We start from the raw sequence: 22,177 nt of genomic DNA, 5'->3' as shown, positions 1-22,177 counted from the left end.
GGTGCCCTGGCGGGCTGGGTGCAGTGCGGGTGCCCCCGGGCCAAGGGTGGCGATCCCCTTACCGGTTAAAAAAAAAAAAAAAAAAAAAAAATTGAAATAAGTGTTACTATTTACAAATAATTAAATTTTTAAAAGATAATTTGCTTTAAAAGCAGAATATATTATGACTTAATCATAAACATGAAATACCCATTGTGTGGATTCTGAATTCATAGCTAAAAAAAACCCCAAACTATCATCATTGTCATTATTTTTATTATTATTAGTTATTATATAATGTATTAGGTGCTTTACGTAATTCACCATCTAATCTTATCCTCATAAAACCCACACGTGGCAACTATTACTACTATCCTTATTTCACAGAAGAAGCTGAGACTCAAAGCAGATAAATAACTTACACGAGGTCATACAGAAAGGAGGAAACTCATGATTCTAAACTATATTACTTTACTACAAATATAGGACAATTTCCAGCAAACTCCAGATGTCTTATAAACTTCATTAATAGATTCATTCATACAACAAAAGATTTTACAGATTGGTAAGATGATAAAATTTAACTAGTGCATTATTCTAAACATACTAGGAATATCTAGCTTTAAAACTATAAGTTAATTAGAAAAACATAACAATTATTTTAACAAAATGTTGCCTAGTATATAAAGTAGTTATCATTATGGAATGCAAAAAAAAGGCAAAGATAGAAAATGATTCTTGGATTATGGACAGCATTCTATCATTCAAAATAATGGTCTCTCACTCCCTCTCCTTTACTTCCTGCCACCATACTCCCTACTCAGCATGCATATGCATGGAAACACGTGCACACACGTTTGCACACACACATATACAATATAGTACTACTATTCAAAATGGGAGCCACTAATCACAGTTTAAATCTAATTTAATTACAATTAACTAAAATTTAAGATTCGGTTGCTCAGTTTCACTAGCCATAGTTCAAGTGCTCAACAGCCACATGTGGCTAGTAGCTATCATATTGGACAGCAAAGACATAGAACACTGCAGAAAGTTTGACTGAATAGCACTGCACTGAAGACCTTAAAAGAAAAAAGGCTTCTGGCCTAATCTCTAAAACCTAAGCTCCAAAGAAGTACAAAACTCACTCCTGAATAATGAAAGTTTCAAAATTGGTATGCTCAACTTCCAATAATATGAATCTTTACATTTTGTAATGATGAATATATTAATTATCCTGATTTGAGCATCACATGTTGCATACAAGTATTAATATTCAACTCTGTACCCCACAAATACGTATAATCAATTATGTTCCAATAAAAAATTTTTTAAATAAAAATATATAAATCTTTAAGAGTATGAATGAACTCAGATTGTCATCTTACAATGAAAAATCAATCTGCTTTCCAAAAAAAAAAAAAAAAAAAAAAAAAAAAAAAAAAAAAAAAAAAAAAAAAAAAAAAAAAAAAAAAAAAAAAAAAAAAAAAAAAAAAAAAAAAAAAAAAAAATCCAACTCCAGAGATAGAAAATAAAAAACAGGATTCTAAGGCTAGAGAAAAATAAAATACTATGGTCCAATATGTTCATTTAAAGGTAAAGATACTAAAAACCCAAGATCACACAGCTAATAAGCCCCAGTTACGGGACTAGAACTCAGGCCTCATGACCTTTAGTCTTGGATTCTTTCTACCACACTATAAGGTGCAAATCTTGTCTTACTGAATATCATTTTTCCTTTGTACCAGACAGAAAATAAATGTCCTTGAATTGAATATCACAAAGTCCATTATCCAGATTTCCTGTGTTGCTTTGTTTATTAACAATGGCTTTAAGTTTCAAAATAGTCCACCATATCTTTTTCATTTTTAAACACAGCTTCTGTGAGAATTAAAATTTAAAAATCACAGGAAATCAGTGAATTTTCTACATTATTCATAAACATGCTAGGCTAGGACCATGCTTCTGATGTTTAACCGGTAAATATAAACAGTTTCTGTATTTGCATATTCAATGATCTCCTTATATTATTAGAATATGATACATAGATACAGTTAAAGATACAGGTATAGATATAAGCTGTTGAATGACTGCATAAATATATGTAGATTAAAAACCACCAATTTTGTGCATGTGATACAATAATTTGTGCCATGTACAATTATATACTAAATTGAATTACTATCAATTTTTCTACGACATTATGATCCTTCCTCTATTGTAGTAATATGTTCTATTTCTACAGTGATCATCTACATCTTTTAATCACAAGATACTATTGTCTTCATTCTAGAGGGTACAGTGCAGAGGGTAAAATATCACAAAATAGATTATAAACTTGCTAAAGGCAAAGCTCACCTGTATTTGTTTAGGGTTTTCTTTGTAACTCCTAACTGTCCCCAATAAAATGGTTAAAATATAGTGGATGGGTAACATTTAAATACTTCAAAATTTATTGGTATGAGATATATCATTATAAGAAGAAATTGCTTTTATTGTCTTACCTAAATGATAGAGAGAAGGAAATATTTAAACATGAATATCTTCACCACATTACTGGGAAAATGCTAGAACTTTTTATTCATTTTAACTTACCAGCTTTGAAAACTATACCAACATCTATCTGTTTGATCACAATTCATAGAGATATGGAGTACAGTAATTGCCAACCCTAGGGCATCTTCAGACAGATTATCCATATTGTCATTAGCTGTGACAAACTGTGCTTTTAAAATTTTATTGACACTGTCACACACTTGACCTTATTAAGTACTCTGTTGACATTAACAAGGTCTTTCTTTATCCTAGCCCAGCAAGAGTTAGGAAAAAAAAGATGGTTTAAGTCAAAATAAGTGCCAACGAAGAAAGATACAAATGTACAGAGCAAGTTACTTGAGCCAAGAAATGCAGAAGGATTCCAGACAAAAGGAAGCCATGTACGAAGGTATGGAGCTAGAGGGAAGAAACAGCATAAATGTTCAGGAAACGAAGCACAGTACGACTGGACCAAAAGGTGTATGTAGAAGAGTGGTAACATATGAGGCTAGAGAAAAAGCAACAGCCAGACAACTAGGCATTTTGTGTGGGCTAGGACTAGACTTTAATCCTAGAGTCTGTGGGAAACCACTGTAGAATGTTAAGCAGTGATGTCACAAGAATTACATTTCAGAAAGATAACTTTGGAGAAGATGATTTAAAGGGGGCTAGAATGAAGGATAGAAAATATTAAGGAGTCAAGGGAAATGAGAAAATAGTAAAATGTGACAAAGCCCTGAAATAAAGAAATGACAGTGGGGGTGGAGTAGAATACACGCCAAGGAAGGGAAGTACAAGAAGGAGGTAGACTTTATAGGATTTGGTGACTGATGGAATAGAGGACAGAGGACGGGTAGATTGGAAGATGACTATTAGGTTTCTGGTGTATGCTAATTGGTGGATAATGCATAGGTTAATCAGGACTGGGAATATGAAAAAAGGCCGGTCAAGATTGGAGGGGGGATTGGAGTAGGAAGGAGAAGGATAAAGAAAAGAAAGATGAGTACAGTTTAGGACAATATTGGATGTGAAATCCAGTCAGGAGGCAACTAAACACATGGGGTCTGAAAGTTGGGAGAAATTTGGAAGAGAAGAGCTCAGAGAGCGACATCACATATACTTGAAGGCCTGAGGATGGATGAGACGGCCCAAGGATCATCAGAATGAGAAAAGCAAAGGACCAAAGGACTGAGGATCAAGCTCAAGAAATCAGCAAATTAAAGGGCTAAGCATAAAAATAGGAGATTTTAAATTAAACACAGAGGTAAAAGAAAAACAAGAGCTTAATAACAGGGAAGTCAAGGGAGAAGAGAGCTTTAATAGAGAAGTGGTCAACAGTACCAAATAGTGCTGAAGACACCAATATGATGACTTCAAGTCATTTGTTGCTTTTTTTATATTATGGAGATCACTGGTGACCCTCCATTACTGAAAATGATAGATTTGACAATTATTCAATTTGAAACAGATTTAAAATAAAAGGCAGCCACGTTTTTTAGTACTAAAAAGTGACTACACTGTATAAATATCTCTACATAGATACCCATTGTAGTAACCTACTTTAAAAATGGCAGTAACATAAAACTGTCAATAAATAGAACAAGTTTCCTAAGTAATCTCAGGCATTCATTCATTCCACACTTAATATTTAACATGGTCATTCCCACAAATTTTCTCCTTTCATAAGCTGCAGTACCTTTTTTTCTTATAAATATACTTTAACTGACAAATTACAAATGATTTGTTCAAAGCTACTCCCTCATATGTGATGGTAAGAGTATACTAGTAACTAATTTACAAGTATGTTCAGAATAAAATCTCAACACTCAAAAACCACTGCAGAAGGAATCAAGCTACGTAGAATCAGTCCATAAATTGGAGAGTTTATCTGTTTAAGCATCAACATCTGCTTTCACATGGAAAGGCTTCTGAAACAAATTACACAATTCCTACATTCTTAAACAAAATATATTAGATATAATTGAACATTCTCTTGCTAACTCAGGGACGTCATTAAATATATGAGTTAGTCAGCTATGCAGTAACACAGAGATGCCCTCCAGAGCTACTGAGGTATGCAGGGCTACTTGCCCTGGCACTAAATGAAACCAAATGCTATTGTTTGCATTCTAGTATCAGTCTTTCATTACATTTCTATCTACTTCTCCCTCGCTACTAGTCTTTCAGTTGTTACTTCTTGATGATCTCAGTACACCAGTTGGAATAAATCTTCTCCCAATATTACAACCTATGCTTCTAGTCTGCTGTGGATGGAAAACAGATAATTGGGCTCATTTAAGATTACATAAGAGAATAAATAGGCTCTGATTAAAGTCCAATAGGTCTTTCTTGCCATGAGGCTTACTTGACGGACTGGGTGAAATTCTGTAGGCTGCTCAGATTGTTTTATGTTCATTTTATTTCTTTTTTGGTTCTCAGTTATATTCCAAAAAGAAAAATCTATTAAACACGTGAAGTCTGGATAAGTGAAGCTATTGCACATCAGGAAAAGGCATATTTACTATTCTGTTTTTGTGTACCATATCTATTTACAACATGCACAAATCTCTTTATTATTTTCAGTACATTAGAAAAGTTTTAAAATGTATTAAATCATGCTAACACAATTCTCCACATAGCTCCTGAAATGCTGAAGGACATGGCACTTTTCAGACTAATAGCAGCCAGTTAAGACTGGGGCTGTTTTGATACTACATCACTGGATATTAACAATTATTAATGGTCAGTGTACCCTGGCTTTTCTTGCCTGGCTACGTAGAAATCAGTTTCAACTAGATGTTGGTATTACCTCACTCTGTCTTGTTTTGTGAAGTGACTGGCAAACTATTCTGGCCTCTATTTTGACCTAGTGGAAGCCCTGATTGCCTTCCATCCTGCCATAATGCTCCTTTTCTATCAGCAAGGAAAATTTCTGGAAAATTGTTACTTATCCTTCAAGGCCCAGTTAACATATGACCTCCTCACTGAAGCCTTCCCAGATTTGTGCAGGACATATCTAAATTTGCCTTCCCTTGTGCTCTCATTAAACCTTACCAGGAAGAAAGGAATATAGGTGGGCAAGTGTAGGTACTTCCGGTGACGTGTTCTGCATGGTAAAATATTTGAGGGCATTTCAAAGCCTACAGCATATTTGGAAAACACCAGGTTCAATATGGCTAAGACATATGGTACATTTGGAAAAATGACAGGCTCAAAGGCCAGAATGTTAAATTGGGGTAACATTAAAATAGTTCATATGTCATGATTGGGCTTTTCACCTTTATCAGGTTACCAATGGGTCATGAGCATAGGTTTTAAGAATGCTAACATGTTAGAATTACATCTGTTTTTTAAGGATAACTGACAACAGTGTAGAGCATTTATCTGGAGGGGAAGAACTATCAGTATGGAATACTAATTAGGAAACTGCTGGAACAATATTGATGGGAGAAGAAAACGACAATGGGGGTAGAGAGAATGGGTTAGATTTACAGTCAATACTATACAATAAAACTAGATGATTGATTGGATTCAGGGGACAAAGAAGAATAAAGTCTTGAAGAAAATTAAAGATTGGGTAGAAGATGATACCTCTATAATCTAAAATTAGAAACAAAAGAAGATTAGACTTCTTTGGGGGGAATCAAGTTAAGAGGAAGAGATAACCAGCTCAGTTTTAATATAAGAGGAGATACAGTGTAGTAGTTAAAGCATGTGTTCTGGAGCCAGACTCCCTGGTGCCTAATCTGGGCTTTGCCTCCTATTCACACTATAACCCTAGGAAAGTTTTTTTAACCACATATGAGCCTCAGTTTAGTTATCCATAAAATGGGGATACTAGTACTATCTCTCACAGAACTGCTATGAGGTTTAAATGAGGTAACATACATAAAGTACTTAGAACACTGTCTAGCTCATGGCTTACAAATGCTATTTTTAATTCCTTATTTTTATGATGCCAATAAGATATCTAGTTAGGCATTTTGGCATGTAAGCTTAAATGGACAGAAAGGTATGAGCTAAACTTATGAACCTGGAGAATCACTAGAACACAGTTGGATGTTAAAGCTAGAGAAGCAATTGAGAACATTCAACGAGAAAATGAATATGTATATATCTGTGAGTGTACATACATCTATATGTATATATGAGGGGTCTTCAAAAGTTCACGGAAAGATTCACATTATCTTTCAATTCTATTTTTCAACAAAATTTTTGAAGTATCCTCGTACGTTTATACATGTATTGACATAGAATGAAGAGGACCAAGGATAGAACATAGGAAACAAAATACCTGAAAAGTAAGAAGAGAAGAAACACTTTAAAAAGAGAGAGAAAACAGAGGCAGTCAGAGAGTAAGGGTGGTGTCTGGAAAGCCAAGGAAAGTAAAACTTTTCAAGGAGGTAGGCGATCAATAGTGCTAAGTGATCAGGATCGGAGAGGGGCCATTGGATTTTGAAATTAGAGGATTATTGTAGACCTTGTTGAGAACTGTGAGAAAGCTGAGTTGTGAAAGGTAATTTAGAAAACAGTGAAAACAAGTATAGATTATTCTTTTATAGATGTAGACTGTAAAATGAAAAAGAGAAATGAGAGCCTATTTAGAAGGGTAGGTGAGATCAAAGGAAGGTGCTGTAGTATGTAGGAGACTGGAGAATGCAACTCAGCTGAAGGGAAGTCAATGAAGAGAGAGCACATGAAGATGTATGATTGATCTACTTCGTGAACTACTGAAAATAAAGAAAATCCCGTCATAGATACAAAATTTCACTTTAAAGATGAGCTAGAAAAAAAATCTGTGAGAAGTTAATAACCTGTTTTAATTTTTTTTTTAAAAAGGTATATAGTTGTTATTTAAAAATATAATTAGTCCTGTATTTTAACAGAATTACTTCCTAAGACTGTAATAACATTTTGAGAAGTCTCAGGATACTACAGAAATAGAAAAGTAATTCTGTTAAAATACAGCACTAATTATATTTTTTAAACAACAGATTTAGACTTTTGTTTTTCATTTCTATATTCTGAATATATTTTTGAACTTTTGGAGGATATTTTTTATTCACATTAAATAGTCCAAATAAACAAACCCACTTCACAATTCTTGTGAGTACTAGGCTCTGTATATAACAAATTACTAATTTTTCCAGCTCATTAAAATAGAAAATTTCAAATTGTGGTTTGCATATGTTTGCATCTATAATCAGTATTCAACATTTTCTTGAATACTTTGTGAGCTGTCTATGATTCTTCCATATGTTACTTGTTAACAACTTACCACTTTATCACTGCATCCCATCCCAGCTTCTGAAGGCTAGCAAATGTCAATCCCATCTCATTGTCCGGAGTGAACAAAACTCTTCGGTGGAGGTGTCATTTTAAAGGGCAGGTAACGCAGTGTACAAATGTTGGCATCACAAAAACCTGGGTTAAAATCACAGCTCTACCCCTTAACAGCTGTATGATTTTGAGTGGGTTACTTAGCCTCCCAGCAACTCAATTCCCTGATCAGTAAACTGGAGATAATAAATAACTCACAGTATTGTGGTTGAAAATTCATTTATAGCAGATTTAAAAATATATAAACACACTTGGCCCACGTATGGCAAACTAAGTATAAAATGTAATGAAAACTTTGAATATAAGTAAAATACTTAATTCCTCCTAAACAAACATTGCAAGAGAAGTACAAACTCATACATATGTCTGAAAATCAATGAAATTTAGTTGGGCAATCCCAACCACAGGAACAAGTACAAAACTTTCAAGAAGTCATCTAAAAAAAAGACAGTTTTCAACCTTGAAGTAGAGGTGTAAAATTTTATTGAGATTAAATTTTATAATAAGAAATGTATTACAAAAGGAAAACAATGGAAAGAAATATCCCAATTTTTTTAAAATGTAATACATTTGACAAAAATGACACACCATAAAAGTTTATCCAAATGCTCATTATAGTTGAAATAGGAGAAATAATGATTAACAAAGATCCTTAAATATTTGGAGAGGTATTATAATTTTGTAACACTACAAACTCTTTAGACAAGCCAATTCATCTATCTGATATAGTTTCAAAGTCTGGCAAAAAAAGATGCCGATACGTCATAACAAAATAAAGAAAATCAATTGTGTTTGTTACATATGAAACAAGAAAGTTTAATATTTCAACACTCGCAACTAAATAATTTGATAAAATTAAATGTGGAACCATCTTCTCTTTGCTGAACAACATGAGAGCTTAAAAAATATTTCAGAGAATTTTCCATAATGCATTAAATGGTATATGCTGTCTAAAAGAAAGAGATTATTAGCATGAGAGACCAAAAAACCGTGGGATCAAATTCTGACTCTGCTACTTACAAGCTGTGTCACCTTAGACAAATTATTTAATATCAATCAGCCTATTGATTTGTAGCAAAATGGAGATGATGTTAATACTTATATAGCTGGGTTATTGTGAAAATGAAATAAAATAATACATGCAAATTAAAATGTTTAGTCCAGGACCTCGTGCCATAAATATAGACAATAAATATGAGTTCTCATCCCTCAAGAACAATGTTATCTTTCATAAAACAAGTCATTTCCTGAAACCTTCTAAGAAAAGATTGCGAGTTTTATCATTTTCTAAAAAACACACTTAGGCTGGGTCTACACAGGGCTATCAGATGTCCCCTGACCTAAGAATTGCAATTCAATATCCTCTATTCTGGTGAGCCAGACCTTTGAATGTTGTGTGAATGGCACAAAGACAGATGTGTTTAATTTTCTGAAATCTCTGCAACAAGCCCACAGACTTCATTAACACTTGTTAAGATAATGGCATTGGCTAAACTCCATGCTCTCTTGCCCCAATTATTGCTAAAGCTTCAATTTCCCTGGTTTATTACATTAATTACTAAATTTCTACCCAAAGATCAATGATAATTATAACTGCCATATTTATAATAACTCAGAAATATTCTTCCTTAATTTTTTAAAAAAATTGTTATTCTCACAAACAAAACTTCTAGCAACAGGAATTTTATTTTTACATTTCATTCTACTTAAATGCCAGCTAAAATGGGGTTGGTGTCATACAAAATGAGTACTCTAAATATAACTCTAGAAGCAATTTAAGACAAAACTAACTCACCTGTAATTGCAAGGCTTCATGATTTTGTAATCCTTCCACAATTGGTGAAAAGCGTTCCTTATTATTTCTTTCTGCTGCCGTAGTTATAGCCCCTAAAAGTTTGTCTAGACTGTAGAGGGAAAAAAAAACAGAAATGAGAAATACTTCTTACTCATACACTGTGAGCATAAGTTATTCCTTTCAGTCTTCTTTATTTTCTTTCTGCTGTTTGATGTTTACATAGACCATTACAATTTTTAAATTTATTTTTATAATTGGCAAATATAAATTGTATACATTTATAGTGTACAATGTAATGTTATGAAATATGTATACATTGTGGAGTGGCTCCCTTAAGCAATTTTGAAGGATACAATGTACTGTTTTAACTGTAGTCACCATGACGTACAATAGATCTCTTGAAGTTATTCCTCCAGTCTAACTGACCATTACAATATAAGAACTGTGTTCTTATCCACATATTGATAGTTTTAAATAATTTTAGTGCATCAAAATAAAAATTTAATTAAAAAAATCTTTAGGAAAATAATTTTTCTGGGTGACATTTTACAAAGAATACTTAATTGATAACCACTGAAATTTAAATTTTCAGGTTTGGTATCTCATGTGTTAGCATAGATATTAATATCACTTAAACATAATATGGCATCTTCAATTCTTAACAGTTCATTCATGTGCAAACAGACTGTAATTTTATAATAAAGTGCTGGAAAGAGTGAATACTTTTAAAAGAACTTAAAAATCAACATCCTTTGATAATGGAACAAGAAAAAAAACCTAAAGGAGAAGGCCCAGGTCATTAAAGAAGCATCTATAATTATCTTGCTCTAGAAACTTATTTACCTGAAAAAAAAAAAAAAAAAAGGGGCATCTATCTCCACACAATGTCTATGCTACCAGTATATCACAAGTACTGTGGGGAGGGAAATTAAGCCAAGTGAGAAGTAGTTTAGTGGGAACTAGCAATATTGATGAAAAAAAAAAAAAAAAAAGTGGCATCTATCTCCACACAATGTCTAAATCAAATTAACCTCTATGTAGTATACTGCTCTTATCAAATGATATCTGAAATTATAATTATAACAATTATACCAGGCTAGGTTGTATTTTATGAATTAAGTATTGAAAATCTAATTGACTAAAAAATATTTCATATTTCTTATTTTTATAAGACCTAAGGAAACCTTACTTTTACATATGCTATCTCATTCTCAGTTTGTTTTCATTGAGCAAAGATTTAATGCTTTATGATAATATTTTTGCTCAGTGTTCACCTTTTGGTTTCTAAAAACAGTAGCTAGCACTAAGCAACATCTTTTTTTATTCTAACAGTTATGAGAAAGTTAACAGATTAGAACATCCTTAAATCTTTGCATAGCCCAGTTCTGATTCATATTAAAATTATTACTGTCACACAGTGTTCAGAAGAAATAGTTTATGTCCTTAATAGATATTTCATTTTTTATCACAATGGTTCCTTACAAACTGAACTTATTAATGACATAAAATCAGAAATTTTGTTTCTGATTCAATATTATTTCCATAAGAAGATATAATCTAATCCCTATTTGACAACTTGCTGAATTTGGCACGTATATACACTCTGGATAATTATCAACAACTTTTCTTTCTTTTTAACAGGTTAGTTTATTTCTATTCTACAAATAATTACTTCATCTTTTTATTTACCATAGGCAGATAAAGTAAAATACTATTATAAAATAAAAGTACAAGAAAAAGTTAGCTAGTCAATTCAATTACTTAAAGAAGTCAAACTGCATGATATGCAGCGTGGGAGGGTGGGTGGATGTCTCAAAATTTCAGTCACTTTTCTAGTGATTACCTTCATCAGGACAAAGTTCTATTTATTCACTTTGAATCCAACTTCGAAGAATTTCCCACATTAGGAATCTAATTTTAAACCCAGTTTTCCAAATATCAACAAAGATGCTAAAATATAAATAGACAAGTTAAAAAATGCCAGTCAAAAATTCTCCAAAATCTAATACTGTTTTCATGAAAGTTATCTACAGAAACAGAACAAAAGTAGGACTTATTAATTTCTTGAGCTCATTTTCTATGCAGTAAAAATAGCAATACTTACATGTTCTCTTCTCCAACAATGCAAATGGCAGAAAGTATCTTTACTATTTCAGTCATCATGTTGGGTTGTTTGGGGTCAATCGCCCTTGCCAATAGTAAAAGACTTCTTTCATCTCCTAGAATCCTTTGCAATCCAAACTAGAGAAAACAAGGAACGTTCATTCAAAATGTGTATGGAACATATGAACATATCTTTCGTTAAAAAAACAACTTACAATAATTTTCCAAACACCCACACCTCCAAAAATGAAGTTCTACCAAATTATATGAATGTTCTTCAAATGCAGTTATTTATCTTTGTTTTTTATTTGAAATGACTGCATCTGGGAGTTTTCGCCCCTTGATCAGATATGATCTCCATTAGCCTGCTCTAAAATTTCCATAAGGATTTGGGAGAAATATGGGAACAATCAATATTTCTTCAACAAAGAAGAACGTATAAAGCACATACTAATAGGATTTTCTACAGTAATTCTACTTATGTCATTGGGTCTCCCAGGAGATGTCTGAAATTTATGGTTAAATTGTCCAATATGTTTGTATGGAAAAGAAAGGTGAACAAAAAAAGGTAAAATGTTAAAATGTGCTTTTGCATACTATATGCCAGATTAAGAAGCAACAAACCTCAGTATGTATTTTCCCATACCTTCTCTCTCTTATCTTCCCCTTTTTAGACAGTTGTGCTACACTACAAAAGCTATGAACCCAAAGAAATGTCACCTGGGCAGAGAAGACATCATTTTCATTTATTTTCTAGGTATGAATACATTGTGCCTGTGTGTGCATGCGCAAATTCTAACAAATATGTAGAAAAAGGCTCAAGAAAGTCTAAAATGGGTTTTTGTTACATTAAGAAGGTAATAATTTCTTTAATCTTTGTCCCATAAATTATTTTTCAGATTTCTTATGAAATATGTTTTTCACTTTACAGTCTAATGGTGAAATCTGACAATATTTCATCAAAGCAAAATCGCCATTTCAAGCTAAATTAAGTCCCAAACATGAATAGCTCCATGGGCCTAATTAAACTTCTAAAGGAACTTGGGGGGGGGGCAGGATGGGATATAGCTAAAGCTCTTAAATGTGACTTTACCACAGGTCATAATAAATAAGGAAATATATAGAGACAAGGCAAGACAAAAGACAAAAGGAAAAATAAATGGGAGAGACAAGATTGGGAAAAAAGCAAAGAAAACAAAAGGGATAAGTATGCATAAAGGTAGCCAGTAGACAATTAAAAAGTAAGAAATATAAGTGAAAAACACATGCGTAAAACTGAAAGATGGATGATTACCATGCAATTATCAACCTTAAAATAACAACTTTAAAAATCAATTAGACTGAGAATGAAATAATTTAAATTTTCAAAATTTCATTTATTGTTGAAACATACTTTCTAATATATAAGAACATACTGAAAATAAAAATGAAGCTATGAGAAATATATCTAGAAAACCATCAATCCAAACATCAGAGCAATATTACAGCAATGGAAGTTAGGGACAATGGGTTGCTGTTTTATGATCCTCTTAATACATGAATTGGATAAGGGAAAAGAGTTTTTGATGTAGGTAATCTAAACTCCACAGGGCCAAAAATTTCATGTTTATGTCATTTCAGGTGAAAGTTTCATTCCTTGATTCAATTTATTCCAATGTAAAATGGATATACCACAGTATATTTTCTATTTAGAATGCATATTTTATACCTATTGTTTCACATGCCTATAATTTAAAAGATCTGTTTTTTCATGTTCTGAGCACCTATGTGCAAGATATTAAGATGGCCTAACTACAACTTAACCCTTAGTTTAGAATAATCTAAGTCAAATCTTCACATTCTCCAAAACTGCCAAATTCTTAAGTAACAAGAAACTATCAAAGTACATCCTGTGGGAAAAGTCTCTATATAGGAATTCTCACTAATACGACTTTCTGTAGTGACTATCCTGAATACAATTATAGTAGTCCCCCCTTATCCATGGGGGATACATTCAAAGATCCCTAGTGGATCCCTGAAACCACAGAAAGTAATGAACACTATATATGATATGCATGAATTTCTTTTTCCTTCTCCACAATTTCACGGATAGAAGATTCGTTCCTACCATAGATATTAGCAACCTCAGCATGTAACTTTTTTTTCTTTCCTTATTAAGTCGAGAACTCTCATTTTTTCACTTAAAGAAAGCACATTACAACTTCTCTTTGGCATATCTGAATTGCCGGCATCACTACTCTTGGGCTCTGGGGCCCTTATGAAGTAAAATCAGGGTGATTGGAACACACAATGTGATACCTGACACTTGATCTGATAACCCAGATGGCTACAAAGTGACTCGTGGACATGCAGCGTCTACAGTGGGGATCCACTGGACAAAGGGAGGATTTACGTCCTGGACAGGACAGTGCGAGATTTTATCATGCTACTCAGAATGGTGCACAATTTAAAACTTATAAATTGTTTTTTTCTGGAATTTTCCATTTGATATTTTTGGACCACAGTTGACTGCAGGTAACAAACCATGGAAAGTGAAAGCGCAGATAAGTGGGAACTACTGTACATGGTATTCTGGAAAGCTGTGACAGTTGACAACATGAGTTGATAAGAATTAAGGACACAGGGTCCTATAGCTAAATTTACAGATGAGGGAACTAATAGCCAGAGAAGTCAAGTGATTTTCTGAAAGCCACTCAAGTTAGCGGCAAAGCATGAGCTATATCTCCTGATTTCTAGTACTGTGTTCTCCCCTTCCATTATGTCACTGTTTCCCTCAGTTGAAGAACGATTTATCTGGAGCTGTAGGGAAGCAATGTTCATTAAGTGCTTTCTTATTAGGCATCTGATTCTGAATAACTTTGTAGCCAAATACTAAGAGCACAGAAATTGAGATATTCTGTACTAGTACCGATGGATGTCTTTCTGTAAGAAACTTCCAGAAACACCACAGTTAGTATATTCTCTGCGGGAGTTTCATGTCCACTAGCATGCATCCATTGCACTTGCCCATAATATTCTTTGCTGATACATGTATGTATACTATATATACATACATATATATAATTCTATATGCTTAAGAAAGACTGCAGATTACTTAAATAAACAATCTTATTGCACTGGTTATTAATAGCTATATTTAACATTTGACAATTTCTGGTTATTGTTATAATTATTTATTTCTATTAAGTATTTTGAGATTATTAAAATATGACCTAAAGGGAATCATGTAATTAAGTTAATTAGTCAATGGTATTTTTCCTATAGGCATATAGAGCAATAATTTCTAAAATAGTAACAAAAATAGTTCATAAAAAATCACTATAACTTCATAACCTGAACCAGACTATTTTTAGAAGAAAAACCACTGTCTAAAATTCATAGGATCCCTCATAATGCAACTGGTATTATACATATACAAAAAAACCCCTGCTATCTTCCAGAGATGTATTTTATGTATGTTAACTTACTGATATTAACTGAACATAAAAGAAAGAGAAATCGTAACCTTACAATGTTCTTAGCAAACAAATCAAACCATACCCTTAAATTTCCCTTTTCAATAGAATAAAAACTCTCTGGAAATGGTATTTAACATATGACATTTAAATTTTGCTACTACCATAAAAGAAAAAAAAAAGTATTACCTAATTTGGGAACAAGAATAATATGTTTAGATGACCGCAAAAACCTACCAATAAATATTTTGTGAAGCAAAGTATATTTTAAATAATATTTAAATGAAACATGATGATTTGCATCATAAAGACCCTTTTGTAAACTGAATAAGCAACAACTATTTTGTCAGTTTCTTACTGCTGGGCAAGTCCTCACCTTTTGTGACAGAGGCAGAAATAAATACTTCTTACCTTATTATTCATAAATGCTTTGAGGCACTGAATAAGTTTATACTGATTCTTCTTGTCTATATTTTCTTGCCTAAGCAAAAGAAAAAAAAAATTAGGTTGCACTTAAAAATTTCCCCTGTGGTGAAATTTTTTAATATTTATTCTTACTGTTTTTTGTCCAGAAGCTTTTCCAGCACATCCAATAAGAGTCCAAGACCTTCATGGCCAAAGTTATTAACCCAGCTAAGAAATTAAAAAAAAAAAAAAAAAAAAGGTATAAATAAGTTTATACATTTAAAACATTAAATATCCAAAATTAAATTTAGATTTTCACATCTGATCATTTTTGTGTTAATATCAGTTGTCATTCTTTTTTCTATTCCCATTCCTTCAAGTATTGACTCTATGAGGATGACTCAAAGATCGTTACCTCAATCGCAGACCTCCCTTCACATTTTACATTGCACATTACACAGCAGTGCCTTGGTTGCTTCTCCAGCATCATATACTTTAGCCTGAATTTATAAACTGAATTTATCTCCCTCTGTCTTCACTCTCCTAAATCAACTCCTCCTTCATGCTTCAATATTCTGTCAATAACATCAACTACCCTTTGAACCTTTCACACTTGAAATACGGCCATAATTTTTGATCCCTCATCTTTTTCACCTTTGCATTTATACTGTTCATTCATTCAACTAATACAAGTATTTGCTGAATGCCTACTAAGTACCAAGCCTGTTCTAGGTTTTAGAGATATAACAGACAACAAAACTAAGCCCTTACCCTAATGGAGCTTACCACCTAGAAAGAGGAGAACAGATGATAAACAAATACTAACTATGTGATAAATGTCAATGTTTTGATGCAATGAAGAAAAATAAACCATGGTAAATGAAATAAAAGGAGTGTCAATGCTATTTTTCAGTATATTGTCAGAGAAAGTTTCTTTGATAAGGTAGTATTTGAGCAGAGCCCTTAAGGAAATGACAACTTTCCAAGTAGAATTAAGGGCAAATTGGGTCCTGAGGTATTAGCTAGTATGTATGGAATGTCCCAGGAACTGTGAGGAGTCCACAGTGGCAAGGAACTGAGTAAGCAGGCTTGAGAGAGTGGCTGGAAGTAAAGTCCCATGTGTGGTGGAAGACTAGAGGACTGATCATGTCAAGCTTGGTTTGGATTTCCAGTCTCCAGTCATGACTCTCCCAAGTGCCCCCTCCCTCCTTTTCAGTGTCTATGTTAACATTCTAGTTTAGCCCTAGCTGCCTTTCCTTTGATATGTCTGGAGCCTCTCACCGGGGGTCTCGGCAGCTTCATTCTTTTCTTTTATTCATTTTACAAAATGGCAGATTAAATTGCACTTAACTGCAGTCTTCTGTCCAAAAATTTCCCCTGGACTACGTAACACATTTGAAATTCTTCGGCAGAACATTCTGATCTAGCCTCAATCTACTTTTCCAGCCCCAGGCCTTATATCACATGTGCCAATAAAATCAGACAAATTATCATTCCTGGAGCCCTCCCTGTGTTAGCTCAATTCATTCTCCCTTCCTAGAAGAAAACTCCATCTCTCCAAACCCTTCAAGGCTCCAATTGGCTGTTTTGAGCCATTAGCATTTTTCCCTTGTAAGTCCTCCAACTGTATATGAGTTTTTTCTTTTGAACCCCCCATGTAATCTTTATGTCTTACCACCTGACATTATGATCCTTGGCACACCTGTCTTACCCACCCGTCTGGATTATAAAATCTCTAAAGACAGTTATATTATCTCATTCATCTTTCTATCTCCCATACTGCTTAGCAGATTGGCTTATATATATAGTCACCAAATATTTATATTATATATAGTCAACACTAAATAAATATTTGCTGATTTAAATTAAATTTATAGGCTTGTGTAGTTAAGATAATAAGCAGTCTCATACTTCTCAAGAACCTCATAAACATAAATCAATATATAGCAGACTTCTGTGAAGCAATAATTAAAATCTATGCTCTACATATTTGAACAATATTTATATTTCCATTCTGGTCTTTAAACTATCTATTTCACATCTACCTAAGGTAAAGTTTATCAACAAAGCAGAGACCTAAATTTCTAAAAGAATATCAGTAGGAGACATCAGATCACTGAAGAAAATATATATATTTTTAAAGAATAGCTCATATTCAGAACCAATCACATCCATAATATATATGGAAGCTCATTTTAAACAAATTCTGCTTCAGTTTCCATAATGGAAATAAGAAAAAATCAATATGGTATTGTAATGATAATTGGCAACAAGCTACTAGTCAATTGAGGCATGTAATCATCCAGTGCAATGAGCTGTTTTCTCTAAAGACTCTCAATAATCAGTGGGGTGGTGGTAGAGGGATAAAGGACATCAGCAGTAAGTATAATATACTGTATTTAATCTATCACAGAGAGAAATCAGCAGATATCATTATGGTGCATTATACCCTACAGCAACCTTAACATAATAGAAATTCTGAACAAATTTATATATATAGCCCTCAATATCTGCTTTGGCATTTGGAAAAATGAAATAATCTGTGATTTCCTTAAATTTAACACTTACACATTGCTTTTAAAATTTCAAATTTTACTCATATTCTCTTTATACATAGCCTATTAAAATTATTAGAGTTATTTCTTTCTTGGTCTAGGGATGTACCTGACACAGAAGCATGATTTATATTCATTCACTTGACATCAGTCACCCACACATCCCAGACTGTTTTAAAATTGTGCAGTTTATGGTATTTTGGTTTCATGTAGTGAAAATTACTATTGTTCTTGAAAAAAAAATAGGATACAATCATAAAACCTAAGTGTGAGGAGACAGAGCCTATTCATTACAAACTAGGCAGTGAAAAGTCTTAACTGAGAATACTTTAGGCTGATGGGCAGAGGAGGCCTAGTCAGAGTCTTCGGAACTTCTAAAATAGAGAGAATGGGAGTCCAAAAGGAGCCTGTTGCTAGGGGGATAAGATAATTATGATGTAGCATAATGACACTCAGGAGGTTAAAAAGAAGGAGATGTGGCTATATATATCTTTTTTTCCTTTTTCTCTTGCCAGCACCACTTCTCTATCTTTTAGGCATCAAACACATTGTGGACTTTAGCCAAACGCTTACTATTCTCTCTCTAAATATATATTAGCCAATACAAAAATGGCCATGAGATGATGAAGCAGCTTAAAAACAAAATGTTGGCTCCTATATGTGGGCACATTTTTTTTTTTTTTTTTTTTTTTTGGCAGCTGGTCAATACGGGGATCTGAACCCTTGACCCTGGTGTTACAACACACCACTCTAATCAACTGAGCTAATTGCCTGTAGGCAATAATTTTGACACCGCATTGCCAGAAGTAAGCATCAACAGTGGTTCACAAACCAGCAGCATCAACATCATCTGGGAACTTGATAGTCATGAAAATTCTTGGGCCTACCCCAGACTTAAGGAATAAGTAACTCTGGTGGGGGGGGGGGGTCAGCAATTTGTGTTTTAACAACTCCTCCAGGTGATTCTGATGCTTGCTCAACTTTGAGAACCACTGGAATAAAACAATGGTTTACTGAGAAGCAGGGAAAGGCTTTCTCAGGCCAAGATTCAAAACTGTTTTATACACCCTTTCAACCATATTGTGCACTCCCACTGCCACTGGACACAGATCAGGAACCAAGATGAAGCAGGTATACATGTTATATTTTACAGAGTATGTAAATTCCAGCTCTGAGGTATTCAGTACTAATGAAAACATCTAGAACTATAAGAATACAGTTGATGACTTGATTTAAAATCTGACTCAGGGATTGCAGGTAAAGACAGATAAAGACATAAATTTTTCTGTAGTATCAAAGCCCGGAAATAAGAAACTGCAATTCATCATGGACCTTAAATTTATGAGAGACACAGAAGATGCAGAGAATAATGAAGAACCAAAAGAAGAAAAAATAAGGGAGGAGAGTTATTTTACAATTTCCATAACCACCCTGAAACACAAGTTATTTTTTTCTTTCCTTTTCACTGAGGTATGATTTACATAAAGTTAATAATTTTGACAAATGTAAAGTCATGTAACCACCAACACAAACAAGACATAAAACATTTCCATCACCCCAAAATATTCCCTCATTCTCCTTTGCAGTCAACCCCCTCCCTACTCCCAGACCCCCAGCACCTACTTTTCTGATTCATGTCTCTATAGTTTTACTTTTTCCAGAATATCGCTATAAATGGAATCGTACAGTTTGCAGCTTTTATGTCTTGCTCTTTTCACTTAGCATAAATATTATGATATTCAACCATTTTCTTGTATATATCTGCAGTCCATTCCTTATTATTATATGGATATACCAGTATTTGTTCATCCACTCACTAGCTGATGAACATTTCAGTTGTTTCCAGGTTTTGATAATCAGGAATAAAGCTGCTATAAACATTCACATGTAAGTATTTGTGTAAGGATAGGTTTTTATTTCTCTTGGGAAAATACCTAGGGGTGGAATTGCTGGGTCTTGGAATAAACGTGTTTAACTTTCTGAAGTGGCTATTCCATTTGGTACTCCTTCAGCAAAGTACTACAGTTCCAATTGCTCCAAATCATTGTCAGCACTTGATGTTGTCAGTCTCTTTAAATTTAGCCATTCTGAAAACTGTTTCCAGGTAAAGAAACTGAGAAATAAAGCAGTACCTTGCCAAAAATCACTCAGCAAGTAAGTAGCAGTTCAAGGACTCAAACCCATGTCTGAATCCAAAGCCCATGCTTATTTCAACCACATCATTAGAAATTACTAAAACAGGACCAGTACATGATTTTCTGTTACAACATCTAGCTAATGGCTCCACTAATATCTCATTGAAAAAGAATTAGTGGTTGTTACAGAATTGCACTTGAGTTTATATCTATATATCCATGCCTAGACACACAAATATATGTTTTCATTATTTAACAGCTTAATTCATTCATTTAGGTAGGATAAGTACTTTTCAATACATGTTTTTTATTGTCTTTTAAAGTCCTAAGCATCATAAGAATCTACCAAATACTGTTAAGAAAAGGTATCTGGAAACTCCAACTAAAATTATCAGTTAAGATTTAGGTAAAGCAGCATTTCAGAAAGAATAGGGCCAAAATGTAGCTTACAATTTTTTTTTTTAATGTTTATATAGTTCACAATCTCACTGGTTTTTTTTTTAGGTATTATCATACAGGTGATACTGTGTCATTAAGTTACCTAAAAGTTGTCTTGACATGTTACACACTCAAGTTGATGTTTATGGTCACTTGTCAGGGGACCAGGTGGAACAAATGAATCACCCAAACAAAAAAATGAACAGACCAGTCAGGAGGATCAATTTATCAGTGAGCAAGAGGCCATGATTAGATGTGAAGACTGAAAAGGAAGCCAGGGAGATTATCTTGGGAACAAGAGGACTGACTGATAGTGAGACAGTATTTTCATATAAGAGGTTTGTCTACATTTATCACAGAGTCCAACATCTGATTTGTTGCTCAAGATGTTAAAAATTGAAGACCTTTTCCCAAGTGTACTCAAATATCAGGAAAATATTCCAACATCCACTAATGAGCTATGCTGTGAGACCACATAGTGGCATGATTTAAATGCATAAACTCTATAGGAAAATAGATCCAGTTTCCAATCCCATCATTATGTATTCTAGCTAGGTTATTTTTAATCAGTTACATTAACTCTCTAAGCTTGTTTTCTCATCTTCAAAATAGTGATAAGAATAGTACATATATCCCATGAAGTCTTTATGACTATTAAATAAATATTATATGTGAAACAGCACAGTGAAGCTAGTATTAAGATATTTTTGAAAATATGAAAAACTAAAATTTTGAACATTCTTCGAATGTTCTAATTCAAAATACAGCATGGATTTTAGGCATAAATTAAAGAATCCTTTTCAACAATATTAACACATTTCATCACTTAATGAAAAATATTTTAATTTTTATGAAATATGCAAAAGAATCTAAACCCATACTATACTTCACCTACTGACTGATTTTAAAATAAGACTTCATAATTTAAATATTTGGTACTCAGATTACCTCATGTGTTTTCTTTAACTTCTTACTATTCAACTTTGTATATATTTAATTATAACAATTTAGTGCTGGCCAATTCTCATCAGAATTCACAGGTAAATTACAATGGTTGGGGGAGAGAGAGAGGGGTAGAGGGGTAAGGAGGTAGAGAAGGAGAGACAGAATTTATAGTTCATGCATAATCCTGACAGAAAGAATTATAACAAAATATGTTAAGGCTTTAAAACAGAAATCTATTCCAAGCCTTCAGAACTTCTGATGTCATTACTTTTAAGGGGCCCACTTATACTGATCAGCATGAAAGAAAGTCTTATATTTAATGACAATATCAGAGGATTCATTCAACTCTGAATCCAAGGGAAAGCAAGATTCTCCCCTCTCCAGGGCAAAGCAAAATAAGGAAAACTCTCTATAAATGTAACTCTTGAAGGAGAGAATAGATTCTGCTCCCTCACAGATCCATTCACAAAACCTCAACCTTTCATCCAT

At 33.3% G+C, this 22,177-nt stretch overlaps 1 protein-coding gene across 1 annotated transcript in view; it reads right to left on the bottom strand.

Annotated features, from left to right (window-relative positions):
- Window positions 1–22,177, bottom strand: part of DIAPH2 (diaphanous-related formin 2) — a gene marked incomplete at its 5' end in the record, with an annotated part of 376,543 nt that overhangs the window by 334,257 nt on the left and 20,109 nt on the right. Inside the window, 4 exons of the mRNA XM_008577556.1 lie at window positions 9,653–9,761; window positions 11,757–11,893; window positions 15,622–15,691; window positions 15,769–15,843. Of these exons, the coding sequence (XP_008575778.1) occupies window positions 9,653–9,761; window positions 11,757–11,893; window positions 15,622–15,691; window positions 15,769–15,843 (391 nt within the window). The remainder of the gene's footprint in view (window positions 1–9,652; window positions 9,762–11,756; window positions 11,894–15,621; window positions 15,692–15,768; window positions 15,844–22,177) is intronic.

The sequence above is a fragment of the Galeopterus variegatus genome, unplaced genomic scaffold (assembly GCF_000696425.1).
Source record: "Galeopterus variegatus unplaced genomic scaffold, G_variegatus-3.0.2 Scaffold1536, whole genome shotgun sequence".
In the NCBI taxonomy this organism is placed as follows: Eukaryota; Metazoa; Chordata; class Mammalia; order Dermoptera; family Cynocephalidae; genus Galeopterus; species Galeopterus variegatus.
The sequence above is the reverse complement of the archived record's forward strand: the minus strand, read 5'-3'. Positions and strand labels throughout refer to the sequence as shown.